Consider the following 14,865-nt stretch of genomic DNA (forward strand, 5'->3'; position numbering starts at 1 on the left):
CTGTAACAGGCTAGGAAAATGTTTCTGATTTCATGTGGAGCACAAAAAGCTTAAATTACTGCACGTTTTCTACCTTGATGATTGAAACCACATATAAAAGCACATACAACGGAGAAAGCAGTGTAGCAAAAGTTAAATGGGATTGTTTAGGGTGATAAGAGAGGGAGTGTGAGTAATTTTTGTTTTCTGGCCTCCACAGAATTTTCTATTACATGGTTATGGTTACTTCAGTAAGTAAAATAGTAATAATAAATATGAATTTCTAAGACTGACCACTGAGTTTGCTTTTCAGCAGAGTCAGCACAGCAGCCTTCATCCTTCCCTTGCTCCTGTTATCACCAGCCTGCAAAACCTGGTCGGCACAAAAAGAGCTTTGGATCCTTCCCCAACAAACTCAGGTATTACTTGAGACACACCCTCAGCAAAACGATCCTGTTACCTAATTAAAAAAAATTTTTTTTTAAATTTTTCTTGGAGTATAGTTGATTTACAATGTTGTGTTAGTTTCAGGTGTACAGCAAAAAATATTTTTAAATCTTTGAACATGGCCACATAAGCCCCAAGCTTTCTGAAAGGCCTGTTCTAAAGGAAGGAAAGCCATAGAGATTCGTTTTTGGAATATGCCTTTAACTTTACACATGAAAAAGAGAAAAGCAGAAATCTAAAGTACTTCATAAAGTAAAACCATTTCCAGAGAGAAAATTTTTAAATTACAGGTCCCTCGAGGAAGGTCAGAAGTGCATATCCCATCATGGGTGGGGTGGGGAAGGCATCTTTTTAAGCCTTTCCTTGGGTAAGGTTATCATTGATTAAGGTGGAAAAATGTTCAGTGAAACAAAAATGGCTCACCCTCCAAGCCATTTAATCACCATATTCCAGGCAGCGGCTGCTACAGGCCATCAGCTTTTGTCAGACCAAATGATTATAGCCACATCTATCTCAAACAGAGAGGACTTGTTTAAAATAGAGGACATAGCCCCTGATTGATGGTCACCAGTTTGAATTTTGAGAAAGGGTATAATGCCTGCTTGCCTCAGTATTCCCTCCTGAAAGACCTAGAAAATGATACCCTTTTCATGGGATAATATTATATCCTAAATATATTGTCTCTTACTTTTAAAAGGTTAATTTGTTGTTTCTTCATAGGCACAGATGTGGGACTAAGGACCATTGAGATAATCAGGGTAAGTCAGTTATTTTGCTTTTTTTCTAATTTGTGTTGCATAATATGTACATCTTTCCCTCAATACAATATATTGGATTGTTAGTGTGTTCTTTTAAGTTACTGAAGGCAACATATGGTCTATGTAACACAAGCAGTCTTAGGAAAATATAGTAAAGCACGTACATGACCACCGTGAACTTTTTGGTGTACCACATTCACTTCATTTTGTGCACTGTGTTTAAGTTTTAAGAAACAAAAAATGGTATCACATTAGACATACTCTTGTAGCTTGTCTTTTTTACTTTAAAGCACGGACTTTTAGCCATGTGAATAACTATTTTTTGACAGCAGATGGCATGATTTTTGTCAGTTACATAGTATTCCATTGTATGAATGTGCTGTAATTTTTCTTAACCGATGTCCTCTTATTAAACAATTAGCATATTTCCCAACTTTCGCCATCTTTTATAGCAAAATGTCTTTGTATTTTCTTTTTGGCTCACATCATGGGTGATTTCTTTAGGATTAATTCTTAGAAATGAATTGTTGAGTCAAAATCCACACTTGTTTAAAGGCTTTTATATATAATGCCAAATTGCCCTCCTGAGAAGATTGTGTAAAATGCATTTCATTTCATAAAGTTGTCAAATCCTGAGTCTCAGACTCCTGATAATCCTGTGCGATTTTTCAGATTCCTGTGTGATATCCAGAATATTGGCAAGCAGTTTTATTTTCCTTATTCTTACCATTAAATTTGGGATTCAAGCAATAGTGAAAAAAATTATGACCTTGTTGTAATCATGGATCAACTTCAGTAAAGTGATATCCAGCTTAACTTAGTTCTCTGGACTCAATTATAGCTGTGTTTAAAGACACTGTACCATTTATTAACTCTATGACCTTTGTCAAGTTACTTAACCTCAATTTGCTTATCTGTAGATTGGAGGTGATAACCCTTGCCTCACAAGGTAAATCTTGTTGTGTGGATTAAATGAGGTGTAATGCATACAGTATACTTAGCATAGTACCTAGTTCATCATGAATGTCTAGGAATTCATTATTATTAACTACAGCTTTGACTAAATCTGCCTTATTTGTTCCCAGTATCTTTCCACCAGCGTGGCAACTCAGATGTTCCTCGTATGGGGAAGTTAAATGTACCAACATGTGCATAATTATGGATAAATTAAGGAAACATCACAATGGATTTGAACAAAGCCAAATTATTCCATAAATTTCTCCTCATTCCAAGATTTATAACATATCACTTTATGTTTCCTTAGTCATTTCAGCTGCTTGTTTTTACAGGCTTTTATAAAAAGGCCTGTTCCTACCCACCCTGTTCTCCCACATACGGTCAGAGCAGAAACTTCATAATGAAATGCATCTTACCATTTGCATGTAGGGTTTTACTATTGATGCATTCAGAAAATAGAAGCTAGACACAAACACTTTGGAAAACAGAATATTAAAGTTTCTGTCATTTTGTTCTTTTTCCTTTGTCCAACTTTATCAAGGTCAAACTGAAACACACTAACCTGTGTATATTTTTAAGTGATCAGGTAAAACTGCAGAAGCCTTGCAAGCCTGTAGGCCCGTTTTCTGCAACCACTCCCCTAACATTTATGTCATTGTTGTCATATGTTTACATCTACATAAATTGAGAACCCCACCAGACAATGGTATCATCTTGGCTTTAAACTGTCCTGCATATTTGAAAAAACTTAACAAGAAATTGATCGCATTTTACTGGTTCTTTGCACATTGAGTAACTTAGGGGTTTTTCCCAGCCCTGGTGAATGTTAATGCTGTGTAGACTCTGAAGAATGCTGGTGTTTATGTTTTAGCAGGCATCCACCCAGTTAGGCTCAGACTGAAAGTTATGTCACCTTTTGTAAGTGGTAGTTCAAAACTCAGTTCAGTTCCCGAGTGTGGGTCTGTCCCTCATCTGCGTGGCTTAGACTGAACCTGAGAATTCTGTGGATGCACTCACAGAGGGACAGGATCCCCTTCTCTGACTCTGTCTACTCTAGTTTTCTTCCTTCATTCTCCAGCCATCAGGGCTCCTTTTCCTGGTTCCTCTGACCAGAAAGATGGGAGTTAACATCAAAGTTTTAGCAGTTTGCCCCACCTTTACAGCTCCTTGACTGGGACTTGTCTTCAGGACAAAGCTGCCAGGAAAACTACCGGGAGACACACCCTCTGCTGTCGTTTCTCCAAGTTTTGGCTCTCCACCACAATTTCTTTGAGTTTCTTTACTTTTCAGAAGTCTTGGGTAATTGTACTTTAAATTTTGACAAGAGGTCTTCATTTTCATCAGTAGGAGAAAGATGTTATAGAGTGTACATGCCACCGTGCTGAAACTGGAACTTGTCCTTTATTCTTTTAGTGATTTTTAAAATGTTAACCCTGGGATATAAATATGGGGGAAACCTGCACAAAGGCCAGAATCTCTTCACCAGGGCTGGAGTGAACAAACGGCCTCATCTCAATCTCAGAGAACATTTTCGGTCGCATGTTACTTCTCTCTCCAAACTCTGTACTCACTACAGTGGGTGTCTTCAAAGATCCTTTGTTCTGGCATAGTCCTGCAGCTCTTTCAGAGCCAAGTGTGTTTGTTCACACCCAGAAGAGCATGAGATGTGCAGTAATTTAATTGTAAACACCATATGAGGACATACTTGCCAAGTTCTGCATCAGAATTGGCCACTAAACCGAGCAGTAGCACAGGGTTGTTTTTCTTTGTTTTTTTTGTTTTTACTCCTCCTGTTGCCTTTTACTGAGCCCTTTCTGTGGGCCAGGACTGCACTATATCACCTCATTTAATCCTCAGATCAACACTGTGAGGTAGGTGGTTTTCTTCCCACTTTATGCGTAGGGATGGAAGCTCTAAGACGTTACGGAACTTCTTTAGCACCCCCAGCTAATTAAGTACTCCAGCTAATTAAGAGCTGAAACACTGGCCTTTCTGACTTCAAAGGCGCTATGCTTAACTCCTGTGGTACCGTAGCCTCCTGCATCAGGGGGGGATTTTATTCAACAGCTATCTGGGGACAGTCAGGTTGTGGCTCTTTGTTAAACATATAAGCCTTGTTTTCCTTTGTTTTTTAGGAGCTCAGTGATGCCCTTGGAATCAGTATTGCTGGAGGAAAAGGAAGTCCCTTAGGAGATATCCCAATATTTATCGCCATGATTCAGGCCAGCGGTGTGGCCGCACGTACACAGAAGCTTAAAGTAAACAAAGGGGATGGTGAAGTGCTCTCAGCATGTGATGCGGTGGGTGGGAGAGGACGAGGCAGCCAGGGGCACTGTGTTTAAAACTGGAATTCCAGCAGCTATCAGAGACCCACACTGAGGGCAAAATGCATTGGAGAAAGTTTATACCTGAAATTCATTATGTCCCTGAACATATAAAAATAGTATCGTTTGTGTCAAAGCTTCTCAATGAAGGAAGAAATGGCAGCTCATTTGCAAAGCCTCCCATATCATTTTTAGCACCTCATTCCACCCAAAATTGATTTTCACCTGAGAGATTTGACCTTAGACTCTTCCTTCCAGCAAAAGAATCAACATCCATGGGCTTCTCTCGTGGCGCAATGGTTGAGAGTCCACCTGCCAGTGCAGGGGACACGGGTTCGTGCCCTGGTCCGGGAAGATCCCACATGCCGCGGAGCGGCTGGGCCCGTGAGCCATGGCCGCTGAGCCTGCGCGTCCGGAGCCTGTGCTCTGCAACGGGAGAGGCCACAGCAGTGAGAGGCCCGCATACCGCAAAAAAAAAAAAAAAAAAAGAATCAACATCCTTATGAATTTTTTTCCCCCATCGCTCCTTAATCTTAACTTAGGTAGAAAAAATAAAGCAGAAAACATTTGGCTTCCTCAGTAGAGCTTTATTGAACAGGTAATTTGTACACCCCACTATTACTGGCAAATGGATGTATGCAACACTACCATTACCAAGGTACAAAAGGACTTTTAATAATCAAATCTGACCCCTTTCTTGTTTCTCTGATTGGTCTGTATTTGGGGAAAGCCATAAAAATTCCTTATGCTTCTGGAACACGCATACACAATAGAGACACAGAATCTTCACAATAGCCACAAATGGGAAATATGACTTACAAAGAATTGTAAGCATTCTTCTCAAGTTTAATTTTTCTTAATGATAGTGATTTTTCTCCCACTTTTGTACCTCCAGGTTGGAGATCGGATTGTCAGCATTAATGGGCAACCTTTGGATGGGCTGTCTCACGCAGACGTGGTTAATCTGCTGAAGAACGCCTACGGGCGCATTATCCTGCAGGTATTGCGATCAATGGAACTCGCAGCTGCGAGAGGCAGATAAGTGGTGTGCAAAAAAGATTGAGCGTCACTGGCAGGAGGCATCACCGTCCAGCAGGGTGCCTGCCACTGTGAATTATGAAGGTTGAAAGCAAGAAATTATTATTTGTATTCAGAAATTCTTTAATGCCACCCATACAGGCAGTGAACATGACTATATGAAAGCATAACAAGGGGAGAAAAATTACCCTTTGCTTCACATGATAAATCAACAAGGCTTTTAGCTTCTGGTGTTCTTTTGTAAATCAGAGTTTGCAAGGAATAGAAAGTGATTTCTTTTCTTATGCCCCAAAACTGTGTCTGAACTGCCCAAGTGCACTCCTTTTAAAGGAAGGGAAAAGTAACAATGCTCTTTCTCCTGTAGTATAAATGATTGCCAACACTGCTAAATGCTCACCACATAGTAGTCATCGACTAAGGCAGACAATCATATTTCAGCTGTGGTCCCCAAGAGTATTGTCCAGAGGCACAGGGAAATATACCAGGAAGTAAAAACGAGGTGTGCTGTTAATCACCCCTCCTTCGATTTCAGCACTTTGAATATCTCTGAGATTGATATCGTGTAGTGAGTGAGAGGCAGCGTACTGGCAGCAAGTTTTGTTAGTGAGTTCCCCCCAAAACGTATGATTATAATCACCATACTTCTGCAGGGGTAGTATTAAATGGTTTATAGGTAAAAAGAATAAAACCCACCATTTTGTATCTCAGAGAGAGGGCAAGCCAGCCCCTCCAATCATTCTAGCCTTTAAATAATCAGTTCGAATTGAAAAACCATAACTTTAGGGAGGACCAATTTGTGGTGCTTAACTCTCACATCTCAAATGTCTAAGTCCAAAGTGCGGAAACAGACATTTAAGTAAAAGTCAATGGCTTTCAGTACGTAGGAAGGGAATCGTAAAGTACTGCCAGTGGTTTCAAGGGAGTTTATGTGGTAGGCAACATGTTATTCAGTGATCTGGGTCCCCAAGTTTCTGTTGAACACAAACAGGAACGCTGTGTGGACTGGCTGTAGAGTCGACTTCCTTTGTCATCCTCAGGGGTTACCTCTTGTTCCACCTTCCACTGCTCCGTCATCCTCAGAACCTGCAAATCCTTGCTTTTTCTTGTTTGCAGCCCTTGCTCTTCCTTCGAGTTATGCTGACCCCTAGAGGCCATACAAGTGCAACTCTTCAATCGCAGAGCTGTGGCCCATTAGTTATACAGAATTTTACCAGGAAGTTATCGAATGATAACTATGTCAAGAAAAAAACAGTGTTTCCCTTAGCAGAATCTAGTATTATTAACATTTTTATATACCAGTATAATTTGTTCAGCTCCACCTTCTTCACAAAGAATTGAGAAGACACAGTGTAAAAGTGTAACATTACATAAAGTACTTTAAGTGGAAATGAACTCATGCTCTCCCATGAAGAATTAACCCTTCATTCAGCCAAATTTGACACTATTCACATACTTTTGAAGGGATTCCTTATTTTTCCTATTTCTGCATTTTAAGAAAATGACTTTTGGTTTCAGAATGTTCTCGTGTTAATCACATTGGTGGTGTTATTTTGTAACAGGTGCTGTTAAAAACTTAATGGAATCCTTTGGGATTTTGACAGTTGTGATCTACACAACTCTGGGTATGGAGCACATGTGCTCTCAAAGGCTTTAAACACAGAACTCAGGAAATTCTTATGCCCTGCAACAGACACCTTTCAGTTGCATAGTCGTATTCCCTTTAATTAAAACAATGTGCATGGAATGGTACCAGCAATACAATTATCACAGCTGAGTTGTCAGTAGGTAATCATTTTTATTATCAGGTGAGCCAGCCCATTGTCAGAGTAGTAGAGAAGGTCAGATAGTTGTGTCTGATGATGTGGAAAAGACTTATTGTCGGTGCACATGGGAAGCGGTCAGCAAGTGCTGATGGCACAGGGAAGATTAGGTCTGGGTCAGTGGACTGGAGGGTGCAGAAGGGGAAGAGAGTGGAGGAGACAACTTCTGGAAGCTTCTCCCCATAGTTTAACTTGCTATTGCTAAGTATAGTAAGGAAGTAGGTATTTCTGCCCTTAAAGTCTGATGGTTTCTTACTGTCAATTATAGATTGGTCAGTGGGGATTGATTTGGGTATGGGGTCATTTCAAATGTTCTCAACTATATTTGCTTCTGTAGTCTGATAGTTTGCCTGGTTTAGTGCTTTTGTCTATGAACTACCACAAAACCGTTTTGGACAAAATCAGGTAACCCAGACTCTCTTCTAGAAAATTTTGTTTTTACCTCTTTCTTTGACAATATAGAAGATAAAAAGAGCACATCAGGGATTTTTGTCACTAAATGAACTTGTGGGGCTTGTTCTGGATCCAAACATTTTAGAATGTAGAATGTGGATGGAGGCAGCACTAACTAAACCAGGGAATATAGGAAGGGCATGTTGGGAGAGAACATTGTATTTTGAGGCATCCAGGTGGAGATATCCAGCAGGCAGAGGAAATGGGCTACCAATACTTGGGGAGACTTCAGTGCTGGAAACAGGATAAATAAAGCCATCTGAGGCTTCTTGGGGTCGACATCCCCACTGCCTGGCACATTATACTTCATAGATATTGGTTGAATAAGTGAATGTAAACAGTGGAGACAAAGACAGAGGATCAAGGCTTGGAGTCAGCAGCAACTAGGGAGAGCAGGAGAAGAGAGTCTGAAGTCAGGGAGATTAACTAAGGGTCTGTCTACAAAGTAGTTTGGAGGTCCTTGGGGACACCCTCCAAAACACAAAAAACCTGATGTAAGAGGGCCCAACTGCTGGTTAGGAGAGAGAGATGTGTCATGTTCAAGATAATATAGAGAAAACAGGGACTTCTCTTGTGCGCCCTCTTTAGAAAATGGAAGAGAATAAATAAGATACAGGATTAATTCAGGAAGTCCAATATCCAACAACCAGGAGTTTAAAAAAGAAATGAAATAAATTTAACTTAAGGTCCATTAATCAGTGAGCAAAATAAATAAAAGAATAATACCTGTATACTACATTCTAAAACTTTCAAAGAGAAAAGTATAAGCTACTTAGAAAAGAACAAGAGATTCAAATGTCACCTGACTCTTTTTCAGCAATATATTTCTGAGAAAATTACTTTAGGATATACTCCAACAAAAGAGGAAAGTAAGAGAGAGGGAAGCAGGTGGATCCAACGCTAAGGAGCATGGAAGTCCCAGGACAGCTGTGCAGCAGGCAGAGAGAATAACTTGTCCAAATCGGAGCAGGAGAAGAGGGCTCTAAGAGAAACGCCTCTGAATGAAAAAAAGAGGAACAGATAGATTACCTTGTACGTTTAACTGAATTGGAGGTTTAAGATCCAATTAAGTTGGAAAGTTTGGGGCTGAATTAGTGATAAGTATATACAAATTAAACAAAATAAGATCATTATTGACCTTGAGGACAATAAACTTATACCAAAAAAAGAGAGAGAAATGTAATCCTAGTATAGTAGTTGGCTCAGTATGAATAACATTTATATAAACACGAGTCATAATAAAAGTGATAGAACGAAACATTGTGATGCATGAAATATTAGTAGCATGAGAGTTTGCGATGTGTTCATGGAGAGGAAAATATAAGAGAGTTAAATCTTTAAAGTTGAAATAAGAGTTTCGGAAATCATTAAAACTACAAAGGTTTAAGTATATCTAAAGTAACATAAGAAAGAAGTAGAACTTAAAAATATAAAAGTTAAGTGTAAGATTTTGGCCAGCTAAATTTTCATCTGTTGGAATAGGGAGTCTATTGATGTCATCAAGATGGTAAATTTCAAAATAGTTTTATAAAGTGTATTATTTAGCTTACACCTCTAGAACTGAAAAGAGAAATGTTCAGTGTGTATCTAGGGAATGAGAGTGTTGAATTTTTTTTTATCATGTACTGTAATACTTAATTTTTAATCATGTGAACACAAAAGGAAATATACTAGAAAAATCTAATAGAAAAGAACCAGGAGTTAAGAATATAGTTGCTAGACCCTAACGGAGAAAAGAATTTTAAGAATAGCACACTTGAGCAGAAGCAAGAAGAACTACAATCCTGCAGCCTGTGGAACAAAAACTACATTCACAGAAAGATACACAAGATGAAAAGGCAGAGGGCTATGTACCAGATGAAGGAACAAGATAAAACCCCAGAAAAACAACTAAATGAAGTGGAGATAGGCAACCTTCCAGAAAAAGAATTCAGAATAATGAAGTGAAGATGATCCAGGACCTTGGAAAAAGAATGGAGGCAAAGATCGAGAAGATGCAAGAAATGTTTAACAAACAGCTAGAAGAATTAAAGAACAAACAAACAGAGATGAACAATACAATAACTGAAATGAAAACTACCCTAGAAGGAATCAATAGAAGAATAATTGAGGCAGAATGGATAAGTGACCTGGAAGACAGAATGGTGGAATTCACTGCTGTGGAACAGAATAAAGAAAAAAGAATGAAAAGAAATGAAGACCACCTAAGAGACCTCTGGGATAACATTAAATGCAACAACATTCGCATTATAGGGGTCCCAGAAGGAGAAGAGAGAGAGAAAGGACCCAAGAAAATATTTGAAGAGATTGTAGTCGAAAACTTCCCTAACATGGGAAACGAAATAGCCACCCAAGTCCAGGAAGCACAGTGAGTCCCATACAGGATAAACCCAAAGAGAAACACACCGAGACACATAGTAATCAAATTGGCAAAAATTAAAGACAAAGAAAAATTATCGAAAGCAGCAAGGGAAAAATGACAAATAACATACAAGGGAACTCCCATAAGGTTAACAGCTGATTTCTCAGCAGAAACTCTACAAGCCAGAAGGGAGTGGCATCATATACTTAAAGTGATGAAAGGGAAGAACCTACAACCAAGATTACTCTACCCAGCACGGATCTTATTCAGATCCGATGGAGAAATCAAAAGCTTTACAGACAAATGAAAGCTAAGAGAATTCAGCACCACCAAACCATCTTTACAACAAATGCTAAAGGCACTTCTCTAAGTGGGAAAAACAAGAGAAGAAAAGGACCTACAAAAACAAACCCAAAACAATTAAGAAAATGGTCATAGGAACATACATATCGATAATTACCTTAAACATGAATGGATTAAATGCTCCAACCAAAAGACACAGGCTTGCTGAATGGATACAAAAACAAGACCCATATATATGCTGTCTACAAGAGACCCACTTCAGACCTAGGGACACATACAGACTGAAAGTGAGGGGATGGAAAAAGATATTCCATGCAAATGGAAATCAAAAGAAAGCTGGAGTAGCAATACTCATATCAGATAAAATAGACTTTAAAATAAAGAATGTTACAAGGGACAAGGAAGGATAGTACATAATGATCAAGGGATCAATCCAAGAAGAAGATATAACAATTATAAATATATATGCACCCAACATAGGAGCATCTCAATATATAAGGCAACTGCTAACTGCTATAAAAGAGGAAATTGACAGTAACACAATAATAGTGGGGGACTTTAACCACCTCAGTTACACCAATGGACAGATCATCCACAATAAGAATAAATAAGGAAACAGAAGCTTTAAATGACACAATAGACCAGAGAGATATAATTGATATTTATAGGACATTCCATCCAAAAACAGCAGATTACACTTTCTTCTCAAGTGTGCATGGAACATTCTCCAGGATAGATCACATCTTGGGTCACAAATGAAGCCTCAGTAAATTTAAGAAAACTGAAATCATATCAAGCATCTTTTCTGACCACAATGCTATGAGATTAGAAATCAGTTACAGGGAAGAAATCATAAAAAATCACAAACACATGGAGGCTAAACAATACATTACTAAATAACCAAGAGATCACTGAAGAAATCAAAGAGGAAATCAGAAAATACCTAGAGACAAATGACAATGAAAACACGACGATCCAAAACCTATGGGTTGCAGCAAAAGCAGTTCTAAGAGGGAAGTTTATAGCTATACAAGCCTACCTCATGAAACAAGAAAAATCTCAAATAAACAATGTAACCTTACACCTAAAGGAACTAGAGAAAGAAGAACAAACAAAACCCAAAGTTAGCAGAAGGAAAGAAATCATAAAGATCAGAGCAGAAATAAATAGAAACAAAGAAAACAATAGGAAAGATCAATAAAACTAAAAGCTGTTCTTTGAGAAGATAAAATTGATAAACCATTAGCCAGACTCATCAAGAAAAAGAGGGAGAAGACTCAAATCAATAAAATTAGAAGTGAAAAAGGAGAAGTTACAACAGACACCGCAGAAATACAAAGCATCCTAAGAGACTACTACAAGCAACTCTATGCCAATAAAATGGACAACATGGAAGAACTGGACAAATTCTTAGAAAGGTATAACCTTCCAAGACTGAACCAGGAAAAAATAGAAACTATGAACAGACCAATCACAAAAATGAATTGAAACTGTGATTAAAAATCTTCCAACAAACAAAATTCCAGGACCAGATGGCCTCACAGGTGAATTCTATCAAACATTTAGAGAAGAGCTAACACCCATCTTTCTCAAACTCTTCCAGAAAATTGCAGCGCAAGGAACACTCCCAAACTCATTCTATGAGGCCATCATCACCCTGATACCAAAACCAGACAAAGATACTACAAAAAAAGAAAATTACAGACCAATATCACTCATGAATATAGATGCAAAAATCCTCAACAAAATATTAGCAAACAGAATCCAACAACACATTAAAAGGATCATACACCATGATCAAGTGGGATTTATCCCAGGGATGCAAGGATTCTTCAATATACGCATATCAATCAATGATACACCATATTAACAAATTGAAGAAGAAAAACCATATGATCATCTCGATAGATGCAGAAAAAGCTTTTGACAAAATTCAACACCCATTTATGGGTAAAAACTCTCCAGAAGGTGGGCATAGAGGGAACCTACCTCAACATCATAAAGGCCATATACAACAAACCCACAGCAAACATCATTCTCAATGGTGAAAAACTGAAACCATTTCCTCTAGATCAGGAACAAGACAAGGATGTCCACTCTCACCACTGTTATTCAAAATAGTTTTGGAAGTCCTAGCCATGGCAATCAGAGAAGAAAAAGGAATACACATTGGAAAAAAAGAAATAAAACTCTCACTGTTTGCAGATGACATACTATACATAGAGAATCCTAAAGATGCTACCAGAAAACTATTGGAGCTAATCAATGAATTTGGTAAAGTTGCAGGATACAAAATTAATGCACAGAAATCTCTTGCATTCCTATACACTAATGATGAAAAATCTGAAAGAGAAATTAAGGAAACACTCCCATTTACCACTGCAACAAAAAGAATAAAATACCTAGGAATAAACCTACCTAGGGAGACAAAAGAGCTGTATGCAGAAAACTATAAGACACTAATGAAAGAAATTAAAGATGATACCAACAGATGGAGAGATATACCATGTTCTTGGATTGGAAGAATCAATATTGTGAAAATGACTATACTACCCAAAGCAATCTACAGATTCAGTGCAATCCCTGTGAAATTACCAATGGCATTTTTTACAGAACTAGAACAAAAAATCTTAACATTTGTATGGAGCTACAACAGACCCCGAATAGCCAAAGCAGTCTTGAGGGAGAAAAACGGAGCTGGAGGAGTCAGACTCCCTGACTTCAGACTATACTACAAAGCTACAGTAATCAAGACATTATGGTACTGGCACAAAAACAGAAACATAGATCAATGGAACGAGATAGAAAGCCCAGAGATAAACCTATGCACCTATGGTCAACTCATCTTTGACAAAGGAGGCAAGGGTATACAGTGGAGAAAAGACAGTCTCTTCAATAAGTGGTGCTGGGAAAACTGTACAGCTACATGTAAAAGAATGAAATTAGAACACTCTCTGACACCATACACAAAAGTAAACTCAAAACGGATTAAAAACCAAAATGTAAAGCCAGACACTATTAAACTCTTAGAGGAAAACATAGGAAGAACACTCTCTGACATAAATCACAGCAAGATCTTTTTTGATCCACCTCCTAGAGTAATGGAAATAAAAACAAAAATAAACAAATGGGACCTAATGAAACTTCAGAGGTTTTGCACAGCAAAGGAAACCATAAACAAGATGAAAAGACAACCCTCAGAATGGGAGAAAATATTTGCAAATGAATCAATGGACAAAGGATTAATCTCCCAAATATATAAACAGCTCATGCAGCTCAATATTAAAAAAACAAACAACCCAATCCAAAAGTGGACAGAAGACCTAAATAGACATTTCTCCAAAGAAGACATACAGATGGCCAAGAGGCACATGAAAAGCTGCTCAACATCACTAATTATTAGAGAAATGCAAATCAAAGCTACAATGAGGTGTCACCTCACACCAGTTAGAATGGGCATCATCAGAAAATCTACAAACAACTAATGCTGGAAAGGGTGTGGAGAAAAGGGAACCCTCTTGCACTGTTGGTGGGAATGTAAATTGATACAGCCACTATGGAGAACAGTGTGGAGGTTCCTTAAAATACTGAAAATAGAACTGCCATATGACCCAGCCATGCCACTACTGCACATATACCCAGAGGAAACCATAATTCAAAAAGACACATGTGGGCTTCCCTGGTGGCGCAGTGGTTGAGTTGAGAGTCCACCTGCCAACGCAGGGGACACAGGTTTGTGCCCCAGTCCGGGAAGATCCCACATGCCGCGGAGCGGCTAGGCCCGTGAGCCATGGCTGCTGAGCCTGTGCGTCCGGAGCCTGTACTCTGCAACAGGAGAGGCCACAACAGTGAGAGGCCCGCGTACCCCCCCAAAATAGAAGACACATGCACCCCAATGTTCATTACAGCACTAGTTACAATAGCCAGGTCATGGAAGCAACCTAAATGCCCATCGACAGATGAATGGATAAAGAAGATGTGGTACATATATACAATGGAATATTACTCAGCCATAAAAAGGAACGAAATTGGGTCATTTGTTGAGACATGGATGGATGTAGAGACTGTCATACAGAATGAAGTAAGTCAGAAAGAGAAAAACAAATATAGTATCTTAACACATATATGTGGAACCTAGAAAAATGGTACAGATGAACCAGTTTACAGGGCAGAAATTTAGACACAGATGTAGAGAACAAACGTATGGACACCAAGGGGGGGAAGTGCGAGGGGGGTGGGGACGGTGGTGGGTTGAATTGGGCCATTGGGATTGACATGTATACACTGCTGTGTATAAAATGGATGACTAATAAGAGACTGCTGTATAAAAAAATAAAATTAAAAAAATAAAAAACAAATTTATAGAAATTTGTAAAAAGAACTACCTCAAACCAAACTACATCTAGAAATTAAACAATTGGGGA

At 38.6% G+C, this 14,865-nt stretch overlaps 1 protein-coding gene across 6 annotated transcripts in view; it reads left to right on the forward strand.

The window, feature by feature from the left end:
• PATJ (PATJ crumbs cell polarity complex component) overlaps positions 1–14,865 on the forward strand; it is a 352,815-nt gene that overhangs the window by 321,987 nt on the left and 15,963 nt on the right. For 5 of the 6 annotated variants that reach the window (XM_032644105.1, XM_032644108.1, XM_032644109.1 and 2 more), the window contains 4 exons: positions 293–398; positions 1,147–1,184; positions 4,277–4,399; positions 5,361–5,465. In XM_032644105.1, coding sequence (XP_032499996.1) covers positions 293–398; positions 1,147–1,184; positions 4,277–4,399; positions 5,361–5,465 — 372 coding nt within the window. The remainder of the gene's footprint in view (positions 1–292; positions 399–1,146; positions 1,185–4,276; positions 4,400–5,360; positions 5,466–14,865) is intronic. The other variant, XM_032644106.1, reaches the window with a different exon arrangement.

The sequence above is a fragment of the Phocoena sinus genome, chromosome 1 (assembly GCF_008692025.1).
Source record: "Phocoena sinus isolate mPhoSin1 chromosome 1, mPhoSin1.pri, whole genome shotgun sequence".
Lineage (NCBI taxonomy): Eukaryota > Metazoa > Chordata > Mammalia > Artiodactyla > Phocoenidae > Phocoena > Phocoena sinus.